General features: G+C 36.1%; 1 protein-coding gene across 2 annotated transcripts in view; it reads left to right on the top strand.

The window, feature by feature from the left end:
- The window catches only part of SI (sucrase-isomaltase), a 269,528-nt gene that overhangs the window by 141,770 nt on the left and 108,387 nt on the right, over nucleotides 1-19,371 (top strand). For both annotated transcript variants that reach the window (XM_063442609.1, XM_063442610.1), the window contains exons 18-24: nucleotides 43-197; nucleotides 443-527; nucleotides 3,876-3,932; nucleotides 4,689-4,813; nucleotides 7,821-7,909; nucleotides 13,542-13,591; nucleotides 13,878-14,045. In XM_063442609.1, the coding sequence (XP_063298679.1) occupies nucleotides 43-197; nucleotides 443-527; nucleotides 3,876-3,932; nucleotides 4,689-4,813; nucleotides 7,821-7,909; nucleotides 13,542-13,591; nucleotides 13,878-14,045 (729 nt within the window). The remainder of the gene's footprint in view (nucleotides 1-42; nucleotides 198-442; nucleotides 528-3,875; nucleotides 3,933-4,688; nucleotides 4,814-7,820; nucleotides 7,910-13,541; nucleotides 13,592-13,877; nucleotides 14,046-19,371) is intronic.

Genomic DNA, 19,371 nt, shown 5'->3' with positions numbered 1-19,371 from the left:
TTTAGTAGTTGTACGTTAAAATGTGGTTATTTCCATTTTTAGCCTCAAGATCCTGCCTCTTTTGGAGCCGATTCTATTGTAGTTAAAACATCAAAGCACTATTTAAGCATCCGCTACAGTTTGCTGCCTTATCTCTACACCCTGTTCTACAAAGCTCACTCCATAGGGGAAACTGTGGTGCGACCTCTACTTCATGAGTATGTAATTTGTTTTTACACTAAATATGTATTCAATTATATTATTTAAACATGCGTGGACATAGAATTAATCCATTAAAGGAATGCAATAGCGTTAGAAATACAAAGATGTATTCCAGAGTAAAAGTGTTTAAACTATGGTTGTAGCATTTAAAAGCAACCAGTCTTTTTATAAAAATATATTTAGTCTGGAATGAGAAAAATAATATATAATAACTGTAATTTTGTATTTAATTTTTATCAAGGTTCTATTCTGATACAGAAACTTGGGCAATAGATCAGCAGTTTTTGTGGGGACCCGCCCTACTTATTACACCCATTCTCAATTCGGTATGTATATAGATCTTAAGAATACATAAAAACATTCTACTATAAAGTGTTTTATGAAATAAAATATTTGCATCATTAGGAATATATACAACTAAACATTTAAATCTTTTTATCTACTTAATATTTATGATCATATATTTATATTATTATTTTTTGTCAAAAATACTTTGCCTAGTACGGCCAGGCTTAAGGTAATACTAGATGCATAATGTCACAAGTGTTTAATTTATTATTGTAAGGAGAGAGATTATTACAAATATTTGAGGGACAGGACTGCATTAAAGTAAGTGGGCAGTAGGCACTACCCACTTAATATAATTAGAGCTGCCACCCACCATCTGTGTGTGGAGAATAGGGGGTCAATGATAGCCCCCCATGTTTTGAATAGAGCCTTGTGAAATGAAAACTTATGAAAAGTTTCATGACCATGGTCAGGATACAGCTTGTGTCTGCCCCACATCCATGCCCTTGCCTAAAATGAATATCTCCCTTATCAGTTTTCCACAATTCCTGGACTTTAATTCTAGTTAGGCTCTTCTGTACCCCTAATCCCTTGCTTTAACACGCCAATAAAAAGCATGATTTATCTTTTTTAAGTAATGGACTTATCACTTCAACTTTGGTACTTCTTGTTATGGTAAACGAGACATGCTAGCTATGTGTTTTGTTGCAGTGTTTTTAAATATAAGATTGCCTTAACGTGAAAGTGCATCAAATGACCATATACAAGTTAATAAAACATCAATGATTTCAATCTTCAATCTTATTAACCAAAGTTATACAAGCAGTGGATAATCTCAGATGCTTAATTGCAGGCCACAAATAACTGTTATAGTGCATGTTATCAGAAAACACAAATACTAGAATGGGTAATTTAAGAGGAATTTTTAGAAGTATTTACTCTATACACTGTGTTGCATATTGTTAAGCATTTAGGATTTGAATAAGTATCACAATAGTCAATGTAATTTACTTAACCCCTTAAGACCGCAGGACGTACTATGCCGTCCTTATTTTGGTGGCTCTAAAAGCCGCAGGACGGCATAGTACGTCCTGCGATCTTATGTACTTACCCGGTCGCCGGCGATCCCACGCCGGCGATCGCGGTATGGGGGACTTACCTGGGAGCCCAGGGAGTCCCCCTGCGTCCTCTTCAGCCGCCCAGGGCCATGTGATCGCGAGGTCCTTGCGAGGACCCCGCGATCACATGGACGGCATAGCCGTCCAAGGCATTGCCAGCAGGGGGAGTGCCTGTAATGACAGGTACTCCCCCTGCTGTCTGAAAAAAAAAAAAAATATGTTAAAACAGTGTAAAAATAAATTAAATATACTTAGATCATATATATATTTATTATATATATGATCTAAGTATATATATACACACATATACACACATACACATAAATATGCATACACTGTCTACGTGTATTTTAATATTAATATATACATAATTATATATATATATTAATATCAAAATACACGTACAATGATATTGATTAAATATATATATAATTTTCATTATATATATATTTATATATAATAAAAAATAAATAAATATATAAATACGTTAAAAAAATAAATAAAAAAATAATAAAAAAATAATAAAAAATATATAAACATGCGTAATTTCGTTCTAACTGTATTTTAAAATTAATATATATATATTGATATCAAAATACATGTAGAACGAAATAATATATATATCTATATACATAAGTATATACGTATATATCACTATGTATATACCTATATATAAATAAAAATAATTTAAAAAAATTATATACATATATATACACACATATATATATATATACACATATATATATAATAATTCTACGCATATATTTATGTAATAATTTTACATAATTAGGTCATTTTATTAATTACAATTTGCAGGACCTGCCTGCCAACCCAGGCCAAAAGTTCAGGGAATTACATTGTCTAGCACTATATTTAACTCTGTAACTTTCCAAGACACCATGAAACCTGTACATGGGGGGTACTGTTTTACTCGGAAGACTTCGCTGAACACAAATATTAGTGTTTCAAAACAGTAAAATATATTACAACGACGATATCGTCAGTGACAGTGACATTTTTTGCATTTTTCACACACAAATGGCACTTACACTGACGATATAATTGTTGTGATACGTTTTACTGTTTTGAAACACTAATATTTGTGTTCAGCGAAGTCTCCTGAGTATAACAGTACCCCTCATGTACAGGTTTTATGGTGTTTTCAAAAGTTACAGAGTCAAATATAAGGTTTGCGTTTCAGTTTTTTCACATTAAAATTTGCCAGGTTGCCTTTGAGACCGTATGGTAGCCCAGGAATGAAAATTATCCCCATGATGGCATACCATTTGCAATAGTAGACAACCCAGGGTATTGCAAATAGGGTATGTTCAGTTTTTTTAGTAGCCACTTAGTCACAAACACTGGCCAAAATTTGCGTTCAAATTAGTTTTTTGCATTTTCAAATATTAACACTAACTTTGGCCAGTGTTTGTGACCAAGTGGCTACTAAAAAAGACTGGACATACTCAATTTGCAATACCTTAGGTTGTCTACTTTTGCAAATGGTATGCCATCATGGGGGTAATTCCTATTTCTGGGCTACCATATGGTCTCAAAGGCAACGTAACCAATCTGGCGAATTTCAATGTAAAAAAACTGAAATATGTAACACGCTTTATTTGACCCTGTAACTTCCCAAAACACCATAAAACCTGTACATAGGGGGTACTGTTTTACACGCGAGACATCGCTGAATACAATTATGTGTATTGTATTGCAGTAAAAGCAAACAGTATTATGACATTCACAGTTAGAATGTCACGTAGAACTAAAAAAATTTAAAAAATTCTTATTTTCTCCCATTTTTTAAATATTTTTTTCATATTAAATTATGTTCCATACCTAAATATTTGATGTTAAACGAAAGCCCCGTTTCCCCTGAATAAAATGATATATAATAATGGGGGGTGCATTTAATATGAAAGAGGTGAATTACGGTTGGACAGACATATAGCGCAAATGCCAGGTTTTGTTTACGTTTTTTTGGATCACAACTTGTACATTTGGCTGCGGTCTTAAGGGGTTAACAAAGCTAATACATTACTTACATAGACAAACCACATTTGTCATTGTCTACATTGGAGATCAAAAGACTGCTTACTAATTGGCTTAGATAGCGCATGTTATGTAATTTTGCATTTGTTCTTCTTGACTATAAATGCTAGGATACTAATTTATATTAAAGAAAATAGCTCAATTAAAACATAATTATTATTATATTTTATGCATACAAATTATTTCTGTGTTTGTTTTTTAATTTCTTTTTAGGGTTCTTCCAATGTAGAAGCTTACATTCCTGATGCAGTGTGGTATGATTATGAGACAGTAAGTCTGTTTATTTTATTCCAGATTTCAACATCAATATAATTGATGGTGATTACTCCATTAAAGGAATACTATCATCACCCAGACAACTACATCTCAATAAAGTGGTCTGCATGCAGTGATCCTGTTATTTTAATCCTGCAATGTAAAACCTTGCAGTTTATTGGAAACAGCTAAAATTACATTGCAGGGTCAAATACACCTGTCTTAATGACAACACTTAGAGGCACTTTCTCCTCCAGATAGAGTCAAATCTTTACTTTGTTTTTGCAAATGCAAAGGGGGTGCACAATAGGGAACCTGTAGTGGTTATGATGGCATAAGTATACTGGCCCCATTCCCCGGTAATGGGACTAGCCATTTTGTATTGGTTTGGCTTACCTTGTCCTGCCATGCTCCTGCTCTTTTTTGAAAGCAAATTAATGATATCTGTCTAATGCAGGGCAGTAGATGCCAGATGCCAATCCTGGTGCTCATTAATTGGCTGAGAGTGTCAGCCGAATATTCTCAGCCAACGAATGATCATCTGTGGATCACAATTTGCACAGACTTGACATTAGCCAGCCATGAACTCTAGAAAAGTTTCACCTCAAGCAGTAGAGAAGTTAATCTAAGTCTGTGCAGTGCTTTGGAGGGATATGTTAGGTATGCAAACTCCAGGTAACATGACCACTTTGAACTACTGAAGTGGTCATGGTGCTTGGAGTAACCCTTTAATATTATGGTGACTATAACCATTGCTGTTTCTCATTTTAGGGTGCATTGGCCCCATGGAGAAAACAAAAGGCATCCATGTATCTCCCAATTGATAAACTTGGACTTCATGTAAGGGGTGGATACATATTACCTACTCAGAAACCAGCTCGTACAACAGCATACAGGTACATCTTGACAGTTTATTTTATCTTTATAGATATGATGCATGTTTGCAGAACATACAAAGTAGAAACTGTTCTGCTAGATCATTTACTATACAGAGTTCTCCTGCTGAAATTATCATTTGCGCTACTTGTGCTGTGCACTTGCAGAATAAATCCTTATACCACTCAATTGTGCCACCAGTTATACATTCTAAAGCAGCTTTAATTTTAATGTGTTCCCAGTCAGTTTCCATTCTTGTGACACTGCATTTGGATCCAAATACCTAATCTTTGCAATTAAAAAAAAGAGAACCCCAGAAATTGAACTATCTATATTATTTAACTCTTTATATATACTTCACATTAATAAATTGCTGAATGTAGTAAACATGCAAAAATATTTCTGTATGTAAAAAAGTCAGCGTTATGGAATGAAACACATTATTTCAACTAGGCCAACAAGTTTAACAAAAGTTCTTCATATATATATATATATATATATATAATTTTGGAATACATATAAACATGTATAAAAGCTTCATATGGATACACATTTTTTAATGTATTGGATATTGAGAGATGTGAATATTGAAGATGTGAGAGTGTATAATATAATTGATATGAACGGTATATTCTACATTTACAATTCATCCTTTTGTTCTAGACTGGCGATTGTACAATGCATTGCAATATGTTGGCATTGGATAAATAAAACTATTAATATAGCTTCCTTCAGCAGTGTGTTCCCAATAAACAGACACTGTAACATTTTTATTGTCACTCACTTATATTGCAGAGACTTCAACAGCATAAAAGTGAATTTCTGCAGAGAAAATACACTTTGCCATTATTCCAGGATATGTAGAAAAATTGTAATAGCATATTATCAGTAAATATGTTAAGAGGATCATTTTTCTACAGCTTCAGGAACCCTGACGTCTACAATTAAAATGGACACAGCATTACACACTATGTCAACATCTCAGCATTACATACTGTCTTTTATGTAAAAGCTGATTTTAGAGCTTGCTGACATTATTCATCCCCAGAGCTCTAGTAGTTATTTGTAAATATAAGGTACTGCTAAATGGAAAAGTGTTTGTGAGGGGAAAGAAAGGAATCTCATTGCTGGTGTTGCTTTAGCAACTGTACTTGATCCTTCATAATCCCTAAACACACTACCAGTAGAACAAAAGTTACGCTTCTAGACAGACATTTGGTCAGAGTTAAATGACTTTGAGAAAGGTGAATAGTTTCATTATCCTGTCACAACCCTGGTGGAAAAACTATTCTAAAGTTCAGGGATAGATAAGAATTAGAGCCTCCTGTGATACATTGGTTTAGGAATAGGAAGATTTGGCTGTCGTTTTGCACGTTTGCCACAATTCATTTTACTTGAACAGCAGTTTACTATTTGATGACATTTTGTCACAGATAATAATATTGTTTCTTGCTGCCTGAGACATTTAACTATATTGTGTTATTTTGAGAAAGTTATTTGAGCTTTCTTTCTAAATAAGTCACAATATATAGCATTATTGGTGAGCTAGATAAATCAGCACAACGTTTATTTTAAAATGTATACTGATAGGATAGTAAGGTTAAAAAGAAAATTGCATTATTACAAATATTGTATATACATATATTACATTATACGGGGCAAGGCTGTCTCCCTAGCTCCTCTCAGAGCATATAATTATATTTAGAGGGGATAAATTAAACACAAGAGCCACAAATCGCACTGCAAAAGATTCTAACTCCCATCAGTCTTAGGCAGAGTGAAACAAACATGTTCTGATGCAGCCCACAGAATTAAAGAACTCTAGTACTATTCCTAACTCTAATATTAAACATGTTTCATATATTTTACCTAAAGGGATACTATAGGCATCAAAACAACTTTAACTTAAAGGACCACTATAGTGCCAGGAAAACAAACTTGTTTTCCTGGCACTATAGTGTTAATAGCCCCCCCCCCCCCCCCCCCACCCTCAGGGTCCTCCTCCTGCCGGGCTCAAGAGGGGTTAAGGGGTAAAACACTTACCTTTCTCCAGGTACTGGTACTCTCCTCCCTCTTCCGACGTCATCGGCCCAATGCGCGTGAGTGGCAAGAGCCGAGCGCGCATTCAATCAGTCCATAGGAAAGCATTTCTCAATGCTTTCCTATGGATGGCAGCGTCTTCTCACTGTGAAAATCACAGTGAGAAGCGCAGAAGCGCCTCTAGTGGCTGTCAATGAGTCACTGAGGCTGGATTAACCCTTCTCTGAAACTGCTATGTTTACAGCTGCAGGGTTACCCTAGATGGACCTGGCAACCAGACCACTTAATTGAGCTGAAGTGGTCTGGGTGCCTATAGCGGTCCTTTAATGAGCTGTTATGGCGTATATATCATGCCCCTGAAGTCTCACTGCTTAATTATCTGCCATTTGAGAGTTAAATCACCTTTGTTTCTGTTTATGCTGCCCTGTCCACACCTCCCCTGACTGTGCCCGACAGAGCCAGCATGGAAAACAAAGTTTCATTTTCAATCAGATTTTAATTTGCTTCATACATTTGTATTGTCTGCTCTGTAAATCTTAAATAACACACAGGATGCTAATGCTGAGTCCAGGAGGCTATTAACAGTGCAGGAGATAAGTATTGTAGATTAAACACACTGCAGTACAGGAACCTAAAATATCTAGGTTCATTTTTAGGAAATGTTCAGGGAAGCTGTGTAAGTCACATGCAGGGATAAATGACTAGGGCTGTATAAACAAAGTGATTTAACTCCTAAATGGCAGAGAATTGAGCAGTGAGTCTGCAGGGGCACACGCTATTTTGGTTTCAATCGTGTCACTTTAAAAATATATATATTCCATCTCTAGGCCATGGAGATATTAATAAGCCACATGAACTTCTCTCACTTGGTTTACTGTAAGGTATCCACAACCTATTGTAGTAATAAATATTAGATATCGTTAGATGTTGTTAGACAATGAATACAGTAAAAACACTTATGTTATAATTTCTTTTGAATTATTCAAGCCGTAAAAATCCACTTGGACTCATTGTTGCTTTGGATGAATCAGGAACTGCCAAAGGACAACTTTTCTGGGATGATGGAGAAACTAGAGGTAGGTTGCACAGAGCTTATATCTTCCTTCAGTTACAATCTACAAGCAATGTTTGCACTAGCTTAGGCAAGAGAGCAAACCACCCATTGGCTTATTTTATTTAAATATAGTTATTTTTCATTTACATATAATTTTTCATTCTGAAATTAAAAATATAATAATTTTAATATGTGCGTTATTAAAATAGATGTATTTTCCATCTAGTTTCCATGCAACTAAGTTTTATGAATCCAAGTGAACAATCTATGTTTATTTAGTTAAACTACATCTCTCTCTTAATCCGTTCCTTCCCTTCAATGTGTATACGAAATCTAAGACTTACCTAGGTTACATGGCAACCAAGACAGAAATGTTGGCAACCCCCAACTGTAGAATTGTAATTATTTATATACACACTCACATTCACACACTCACTGTCAGGTCCCCTGCCTCCACGCCGCTCGCTGGGGGCCTTGCTCACACACATAGCGCATTCATGCACTTTCATACACATTTGATTTTTATTTAGATCTTTATCCCTGGTGTCTAGTGATTTGTTGCTAGGATTACTGAATACACAGCTCCCTGAAACTCTGTACTGGTGCAGGCACTGGGTGGATGTTACTTCACGGCTTCCATGAGTGTGGACTAGGGAGACATTAGGTCCCCCCATTGATGAATATTAAAGCCCTCATCGCCGCCCATGGATGGGGGCTGGAAAGGATATTAGGTCTATTTTGTTATCAATATTAAAGACCCACCTGTCACCCATAGGTGAAGTTTTGGGGGGCATTAAGTACCCCCTTTTTATTAAGTAAAGCTGCAACACACTGATTAGGGACTCTATGTTAATTTTAATTATAGCCCCCACCCACTGGCTATGGGTGACGCCATGGAGTGGGACATTATAGTTCCTTACATTATCATTTCATTAACTTTAACTTCTAAACATACAATTTATGTAGCAGGATCATCATGATGTGCCAGGTTATTCTAATAAAATTAATAAATACAACCTACATATCTACTTCTAATTACTGTTTTCAAAGTCAATAATTATTCAACATTTTTTTTCATTTGCAAGAACTATGTAGAAATTATAGATTTTTAATAAAACCAGCAGCAGATCTACTGGTGCACTGTGACCCTTAGATGGGGTGGTTCAATCAGGTGACCCATGCACTTAGGTCCACCCGATAGACATGTGTGATCAGGATCCTGGTCAAGCGCTGCAGTGCTTTAACAGTGCAACTGGGCACCGGTTATATCAGCAGCTATTGCTTGGAGGAAGTGAGACCCTGTCACTTCTTCCCAGCTAACACACACAAATTCACAAGAAAGGAAGAGGAGGAGGCCGAGGTAGGACTGGGAGGGCAAGACCCTAACTCTGTGAGAATATTTATGGGGTAACAAATGTTAAAAACAATATTTTATAAAAATTATCACTTTTTTTATTAATATCAAATAAAAATCTATATAAGGGCACTGTATCCCCTTATTAAATAAAACTAAGAGTTAACTCACTATTTTTAACTCTTCTAGAATTATAAAAATATAATTTATTGTGACAAATAATTAACAATAATAATATAAACATGCGTGACAATCAATAAATAATTGGTAACAATATAAGGGAGAATATGACAATATTACGATTAGAATAACCACAACAAGATAACTTCTAAATCACTATGTCTTAGAGTGATGCGGTAAGTAGTCAACTCAGAAATTATCTATGAGTGGGGTCAGTATAACTAGCAAGTAATAGTACAGATTTTAGTACCCATTAATAATCAGCTTACTATTAGTATAACCTTATCTAGCAATATAAAGTTTAATGATTAACAAAGAGAAGACATATTTTACAAAACTAAAATGCTATGAGAATCTTTGATATCATAAATAAATCAAATCAGACAAGCAACTCAATGTTATTTTATAGTGATCGCCGTCTTTCAAACAGTGGACACTCTAAAATAGCATTGTAGACATTGTAGAGTCCACACCCCAGAGGAATAAACAGATGGTAGCAGATAAGATAAAGCAGTTTGGCTGTTTAACTAGCTCACTGATGGCTGTAATTCTCACTAAGCAAATACTTTATTAATATGTAAAACAGAGTTTCACTACCTTTGAACAATTTCATATAATTAATTCACTGTAATCTTTCATTACCATAAAGTAATCACGAAAAGTCATAACCTTACAAACGTTCTACTACAGTATTTAGATAACTGATTTTACTTTCTTACAATTTCGCAGTAACTAGTAACAATATTAAAACGTATCCCCTTTTCTATGATTCCTTTCTGTTCTCTCCAGGTAATCATTAAATATATGTCTAATATATCTGGATAATAAATAAATTGTGCAAAGAAACACGAATGAACTAATAATAGCAATATGTACACACACACACACACACACACACACACACGATGATAGTGTGAAAAACGTGATATTATGAAAAAGGTTTTACCCTTTTGACGTTGTAATACTGTAGATATTAAGAACTCCTCAATGTTTCATATAAAGTGACATAATGCAACAATATATACAGGTATAAAAAGATAAAACAAACATATATAGAGTAGCACAGTATAAAATTACTGCTAAATTTAATCCACTGATTGCGCTCACAGAATAGTAAAGATAATAGGCACTTTGTAAACTGGGATAATTCCACCACTTTGAATCTTCAAATCTTGTACTCAAAAATGATAAAGGACATGTGGAAGAAAGACACAAACCATGGTGTGGTATATCATAAAACAGCACGCAATTTAATACAGTAAAACATACAGGAAGACCGTATTTCCAAGTCTATCAAATAATGTCAGGAAGTGAAAAAGCCTTTTCTGTAGTAATGTGCACGTGCAGGACAACAAGGACTTCCATCTTCACATCAAAATATAAAAGGAAAATGGACAATACAAGTTATTGTCCCAATATTGGAAAAAAGTTAATAAACTTAAAAAATGAAAAAGTACCCTACGCATTTCGTCTGGAGAACCAGACTTCCTCAGGGAAATTACATGAAACATACACAAAATTAATATAAACTAATGTAATAAACATAATAAAACAAAAATACAGTCATACGGTGATAGAAACCATACAACCAAATTAAATACAACACTTTATACAAGTTCAGAACAAGGTAACACCGTTGTACATAAAAAGAGAATTGTAGTTCACATGTATTGTCAAATCAGTATGTATTATAGATCCAGTACATGAGACAAACTTGCAAAGTTTGATAAGTAATCCATCGGTCATATAAAAGGTTATCCAACCCCATTATAAACACAAAACTCAGTTGTGACATTGTGTCAAATTGTATCAGATTGAGGAACATACCACCAAATCCATGAATTGTTCAAACTCATAAGCTTCATATGAGAATCCCTAACACTAATCAAAAAAATACACTAAATACTGCAAGAAAGAAAAAAAAATGAAATATATTATAGCCAAAATAACATTATACCCTGATATATAAATACCAAGAGACAAGAAGTGTCCCAATCCACAAGATTTGTGATTCACACAATTTTGGAAATCTGAAAGTGGTTCAGTAACTCAAAGATGGGTCTAAACAATCTAAAATAGAAACAAATAAGTAAAAATATTCAACAGGTAAAAGATCTAGAGCATTATCTGAAGGAATTTAAATCACATTATTGTACACTGATGGAAACAGTGTATTAAACTTTTATATCCAAAATAGTTATTTTTATTTCAGGGTGTCCACCAAGGACTCTCCTGTTCATGGCTTTCCAATTCACCAAATTGAAATCTGAGTTTTGATGCTGTGTTTCTACATTGGACAAAATGCCTAGCCACCAGTTATTAAGCTTTCTTTGTCCATATTGCACTTTTGTATTTCCATATAACAGTAAGGGGCCTCATTGTTTAACTAAAATAACCTAATCCAAAGAGACATTTAATCAAGCAAATCACATGATCTGTTCAAGAATTTTGAAATGCCAAAGGACTTTCCAGTTCTGGGATGGGTAATCTTTGAACTGACAGTCACATTGTTACAAGTGGTACAATGGACACACCTGTACATGGATCTGTATATACATCACGCATCAATGTTAAACAGACATTCCTACATATTAGAATAGTAACAAAAGTAAATAACAATGACATATAGACAAGACTATACAAAGGCTGTTACACAGTATATATAAATCTACATATATATATATGTATATTTGTATATGTATGTGTGTCATGTTTGTATCTGTGTATCTATGTGTCTGTGTATCTGTACGCATGCTAGTATGTGTCAGCATATGTGTCAGGGATTGTATCAGTGTGTTTGTATATCTGAATGTGTGTCAGTGTTTGTATCTGTGTGTTTGTGCCTGTGTGTCTGGCAACAATGCATTCAAACTCCAACACTACATACAAACACACCCCTACATTCACTCACACACACTTACATTCAAACATGCAAACACCGCTCAGTACTAATTAGAACCCTGCAATGATGTGCAGATGGTAGATCCTCAGCTGGCAAAGCATTGTGGGAGTTGTACGACAGATAGGGATCTACCCTTTGGCCACCCTTGCAATAAAGCAGAATAAAAAAAAATTATTGCACCTCGCTACGTTACGTCTGCCACTGAATAAAACATTTATTAAACCCAAAGAATATCTGCATATATTTTCTTCTAACCATATGGCTCATTTAACCAGAGCTGTACATCTGTTCTCAAAAGTAAACAGTTCAATTGAATGGAGTTATTTTCCTTTATATCTTGACAATTATGTGATTGTCTTTGACTTATCCAGTTATAGACAATTAACTTTACATCACTCGTCAATGTTAAACAGACATTCCTACATATTAGAATAGTAACAAAAGAAGTAAATCACAACAACATATAGTTAAGACTATACAAAGGCTGTTACACAGTACACTTAACTGTAAAAAAAAAAGCAAAAAGTACAATAATTTAAGGTAATGTGGATGTCTTGAAGAAGGGACTTGAAAAGTATTATTGATGATAAAAATGTTTTAAAAAATTTAAATAAAATTAAAATGAAAGGAGTAAATTAAATGAGCTAAGATGAAGGGAGCAGCCCAGCCACTCACTTAGAAAATGATAAATTGTAATTTACATTTGCACATCAGCAATGTCAATTCTGTCCATATTTGGATAGCATCCATTGACTGAGTGTATCATCTGACATGCCAAGCCAATGAAGGCCATCCAAACTGGAGAAAAATCAATATTACTTTTGCAAAAGTTGGGGCCAGGCTGCATTGGTCTAGGAGACATTCCGTTTATGTCAAACCACTCAAAAATGCTTTTGGACAGAACCAAAAGGATGGTACCAGAGACATACTACCACTATAACCACTTTTGTTGCGCTTAAGTGCCTATGTAGCTTAAAGTGCAAAATGAATTATTCAATAATATATTGAGGGATTTAAGATCACAATACAATTTCAAGATGCCATCTCCACATTTATTAACTTTTTTATATTTCTGTAAAGAAAAATTCGAAACTTTGGAAAGAGCATTTTAGCCATAATACTTTTTTAATCTATCAGATGAGCGGGACTGTGATTAATATGTTTTGTATTTGTATGTTGATATTGCATTGTTTTACATATTTGCTTTTTGTTTTGCAGACACCTTGAAATCAGAAACGTATACTTTATATGATTTTTCAGTGTCAAATGTAAGTGGTTTACACATTTTGCATACAAAAATATATTCTGGATCATCTATTGAAACAAAAAAAGTCAGTGGTGGGAAGAAAGTGAGGCTTGGGGCAGATTCCTAGGTGAATCATATGCTAGCAATTCACATGTAAGCCCTTAGCTAAAAGACAACATTTCTAATGAGACAGAAAGAACCTCTACAAACTGTTAGCCTTTACTAGGGAACACATACTCACTTTTATCCAGTCAAATTATTTTGAGCTATAATATTCTAACTCTATCTTTCATTTTGTTTTATTTTAGAACATGCTACATTTGACTGTTAGTCATAAAGGATATAGTGACCCAAATAATTTAAAGTTTGAAGAAATCAAAGTTTTTGGAGTTCCTCAAAGTGTGAGTGTAGTCAAAGTAAAGAAAAACGGAGTTGACGAATCTCAATCTGTTGGTATTGCTTATGATTCGAACAAGGTAAGTCATTATAAGTTATGAAAAATACATTTTTTTTTAACTTTCACAAATTTTCATTAACTTTTCAAAAGTATAATTTCTCCTCAAGGTATTAGTATTTATTTTATACAATGTTATTGTCATAATTTATTATGTATTAGAAATTAAAATGGCAAAGCAGGTTCTCAGGGACAGGTTGTGCTGCAGTCTATATTGTATAACTTTCCACCCTTCTTTTTCACCATTGGCCAAACACATTTGCGCTTTCATAAAAAAGGACTTTTGTGATGTGCCACATTATTTTCTGCAATTGTAAACATTTCACGGTTATTCACTGATGTAAGAATCAAATGGATTCAAAGTATATTTAAAGCTTTAGTCCAAAGTATCCAAATTAGAAAAAACTTCTAAGTCCATTAAAAGTTTTAGTAATTATACCTAATATATACATATGTCTAAAAATAGATGCACAAGATCTTGTTTTCAAAGAGAAAGAATGGAGTAAATTCCTGCCCCTTTTTTAATGAGTAATAAATTTAAATAATTAAAAGAATGTTGACATTTAAAAAAAAAAAGAACAAGAAAGAAATAAAAGAATATTTATCTTCTAAAATCCTGAAGTGGCACAGCTTAGATAAGCCTACTGATGCTTCAGGCTGCTCCCCCAAGTCAGAGCCACTCATTCCGGTCTTTGGTGTCTGCTCTTATGCCATAAATACCTATTCAGCAAAAAGTTTATTCCCCAGCAGCATTTCCACTTATGACAAAAATTTGATAGCCATACCAAAGTTTACACACAGTCCCCTTCACAGTTTTGAAAACAGTCAATTTGCAACAATCTGCAAAGCTGTCAACTACACAATGCATGAGGCCAAAGTGTATCTTGGTGAGTAAGTGGTATGTGCATCTTACATATGTAGTTCCTACAACTTGGACAAAAATTGTAACAATCTGGTGGAATTTTTGCTTACTCTCTGAGTTAGCTCAGAGTAGGTACAGTGTACTTTCCTTAACCCCCTTCATTACAGAGCACTTTTAGATTGAAAACATATTAGAATAGCATTTATATAAAACAATGGCTTCATTACTAGCATATAAACACATCTTAAAAGCAAATTTGTGTACGGATTGATTTGCAGACATACTTAAAAATTACAATTATGTAGATGTACACACTTATTATTATTATTATTATTATTATTATTATTCATTGCCATTTATATAGCACCAACAGATTCCGTTGCTCTTTACATTATTATGAGAAGGGGGGATTTAATTATAAATAGGACAATTACAAGAAAACTTACAGGAAGAGGACTCTGCTCAAACGAGCATACAGTCTATAGGAAGTAGGGCATAAAACACATTAGGACAGGAAATAGCAATCAAGTAAGGTGGGAGTGAAGCAGAGCTGGAGGAGAGAGTAAAGTGCTGCCCTTTAGGAGAGAGCAAGATACAGGTATGTGAGGATGGGTTTTAAGGCACTTCTTGAATGACTGAAGACTAGGGGAGAGTCTGATGGTGGAAGGCTGGCCATAGGAATGGAGCTGCCCGTGAGTTGGCCATACGGATGCGAGCAGCGGACAGGAGAAGGTCACGGGCAGAGCGGAGAGACAGAGAAGGGGCATACCTATGGATCTGTGAAGATATATAAGCGGGGCTAGAATTGGTCAATGCTTTATAGATATGGGTTAGCACTTTGGATTGAATCCTATAGGATACATGAAACCAATGTAAGGACTGACAGAGCGGTGAGGTGTGAGAGGACCGACTAGAGAGGAATATCTGGCGGCAGCATTCATTACAGACTGTAGCGGGGAAATATGGCTTTTGGGAAGACCAATTAGGAGAGGGTTACAATAATCCATGTGGGAAATTATTAGAGCATGGACACCTCCTTGGTAGCATCTTGCGTAAGAAAGGGGCAGATGTGGGCTATGTTTTTAAGATGGAATCTACAGGGTTTGGCAACATACTGGATGTGAGGCTCAAAGGTGAGGCCAGAATCAAGTATGACGCCAAGACAATGCGCTTGCAAGGATGGACTTATGTGGATACCACTAATTTGAAGGGAGAGCAAAAGAGGAGGATCAGTATTAGGATGAGGAAAGACAAGGAGCTCAGTTTTAGAGAGATTGAGTTTCAGAAAGCTGGCGGACATCCAGTCAGAGATGGAAGAAAGGCCAGCAGTGACACGTTGCAGGACGACAGGGGAGAGGTCCGGAGGTGGAGATATATACCTGGGTGTCATCAGTGTACAGGTGGCAGTTGAATCCAAAAGAGGTAATACGTTTGCCAAGAGAAGCAGTATAAAGGCAGTATAAAGAGAAAATAGAAGGGGACCAAGGACTTTGGGGACTACAACCAAGACAGGATGAGGGGAGGAGGTATCATTAGAAAAGGAGACACTGAATGAGTGTTGGGAGAGATAAGAGAAAAACCATGAGAGGACAGAGTCACAGAGACCGAGTGATTGAAGAATTTGAAGAAGGAGAGCATGATCAAAGGGTGTCAAAGGCAGCAGAGAGGCCAAGAAGAATTAGGTTGTTAGTAACTTTGATAAGTCTCAGTAGAGTGGAGAGGGCGGAAGCCAGATTGAAGAGGGTCAAGGAGAGAATTGGAATTGAGTAAGTAAGACATTCGCATAACAACAAGTCTTTCCAGAAGCTTTGAGGAGAAAGGGAGCAGGGATATGGGACGATAGTTAGAGGGAGAGGATGGGTCGAGAGATTTTTTTTCAGGATAGGTACTACAGTGGCAAGTTTAAGGTCAGCAGGACCTTAACGCCAGAAAAGAGAGAGCAGTTGAAGTTGTATGTTAAGGAAGGCGGAAGACAAGGGGAGAGAGATCTGATAAGGTGAGATGAGATAGGATCGAGCTTGCAAGGGGTGGTTCGAGAGGAAAGGAGAAGCTCAGCCACCTCTTGTTCAGTAGCCGAGGAGAAAGTCTGAAGGTTAGGAAAGGCATAATCTACGTGTGGTTGAGAAAGAGAATGGCAAGGTGGGGAGAATTCTTTACTTAGCTGTTCAATCTTGCTGGTAAAGTAACATGCAAAGCTATCGGCTGTAAGGTTAGTTTGGGGGGTGGCCACAGCAGGATGAAGAAGAGAATTAAATATGTCAAAGAGATGCCTGGGATTGCAGGAGCATGAACTAATGAGAGAGGAAAAGTATGACTGTTTGGCGAGGGCAAGGGCTGCGCTGTATGAACACAATATGAATCTATAATGGAGAAAGTCTGACTGGGTACGAGACAAATAATGGCAATGTTAGCAGAGAAGGGTTTTAAAAGGCAAAATGAGTGAATTTCATATGATGGGAAAGAGAGGGAAGGAAGGGGTGGGTAGAGGTTTGAAGGAGCTGTCAGGTGAGAGGTGAAACCCTACACCACCACTTTATATTCAGAGTGTCTTGGGTTAGGGGTAAGTTGAAGACCACCAAAGGACAAAGATGCAGGGCATAGCAGTGTCAGAGGGGGAGAGCCATGTTTCTGTTAAGGCTAGTGAATGAGAGATAAAGAGGTCGTGGACAGCACTGGATTTTGTTATATTGCAAACAGAGCGTGCATTCCAGAGGGCAGTATTGAAGGAGGAAGAGTAACATGAGATGGTTATGAGATTGGTGTGGTTCCTTGAGTTAGTACATGGTGAGTTTGCCTAGATGGGATCGGGGTTTGAGAGAAATTGCCAGCTACTAGGAGCGGAAGGATAGAAAGGAAGTGAAGTGGGAGTAGGATTTGAAAGTTTTGTAGGAGGGTATGTATAAATAGGATTTGGGAGAAGTTAGAGGAGATAGGCTGGAATTCATGGGATGAATAGAGAGAGGAGGGGAGTAAAGTGGAAGTAATGAAGATGGTGTTGCCAGGGACAGGTGAGCAGAAGGATAGGGATATTTTAGTAATGAGTGAAGTTAGTGTGAAAGTGAAAAATAGAAGGGAGAACATTATTTAGAGAAAATGTGTTTTGTTGTATAGATATGAAGATTATACATATTTACGTATATAATCATAGGAATATATATATATATATATATATATATATATATATATATATACACACATATACCTATGAGTGATTATTATTATTATTATTATTATTATTATTAGTAGTAGCAGTAGTAGTAGTAGTAGTAGTAGTAGTAGTAGTAGTATTTATATAGTGCCAGCTTATTCCGCAGCACTTTACAAAAAAAAGGGGAATTTAACAAATTAGACAATAACAAAATGTAACAGGAACAATAGGTAGTTGAGGACCCTGCTTAAATGAACTTAAAGTCTAGAGGAGGTGGGGTATAACAACACTATAGGAAGGGTATTGAGATAGACAGCAAATAGACATGGTGGGAAAGTAGCAGAACTGGAAGAGAGCGAGAGGAAGGTTTGAGAGATAGAAGTTACTCTTGGAGGCCCTAAGCAATTCTGAAAAGATGGGTTTTGAAAGACTTTTTAAAGGATTGAACACTAGGGGAGAGTCTGACAGGGGTAGGCACGCTGTTCCAAAGGAAAGGAACAGCCCGTGAGAAGTCTTGCAGGCGTCAATTTGCAGTAAGGGTTCAAGCAGCAGACAGGAGAAGGTCACCAGTAGAGCGTAGAGACCGAGAGGGTGTATACCTATGAATCAGTGAAGAAATGTAAGAGGGGCAAGAGTTGGTTAGAGTTTTATAGGTAATGGTTAGTATTTTAAATTGACACTTATAGGGGACAGGAAGCCAGTTTAAGGATCAACAGAGGGGTGAGGTGTGAGAGGAGCGACAGGAGAGAAAGATCAGCCTGGCAGCAGAATTCACCACAAATTGTAGGGGGCGGTATGGCTTCTGGGGAGACCAATTAGGAGAGAATTACAGTAATCGATGTGAGAGTTTACTAGAGTGTGAACAAGCTCCTTGGCAGCATCTTGCATAAGAAAGTGGCGTATGCAGGCAATGTTTTTAAGTCGGAATCAACAGGTTTTAGCAACAGACTGGACATGAGGTACAAAAGTGACACCAAGACAGTGAGCTTGAAACGATGGGGTGAGGCAGGTACCATCAACCTGCATGGAGAGTGAAGGAGGAGGATCAGTGTTATGAGAAGGAAAAATAATAAACTCAGGAGGACATGCTGTCAGAGTTAGAAGAAAGGCAATTGGTGACACGTTGTAGGACAGTAGGGGAGAGGTCAGGGAAGGAGAGATATATCTGGGTGTCATCAGCGTACAGGTGGTAGTGGAATCCAAATGAATTAATGAGTTTGCCAAGAGAGGCAGTATAGAGAAAGAATAAAATGGGACCAAGAACTGAACCTAGAGGGACTCTGAGACAGGATGAGGAGAAGAGGTGCTGTTGGAAAAACAGTCACTAAATTAGCGTTG

The sequence above is a fragment of the Pelobates fuscus genome, chromosome 2 (assembly GCF_036172605.1).
Source record: "Pelobates fuscus isolate aPelFus1 chromosome 2, aPelFus1.pri, whole genome shotgun sequence".
Lineage (NCBI taxonomy): Eukaryota > Metazoa > Chordata > Amphibia > Anura > Pelobatidae > Pelobates > Pelobates fuscus.
Note: the sequence above shows the minus strand (reverse complement) of the source record. Positions and strands in the feature narration are given on the sequence as shown.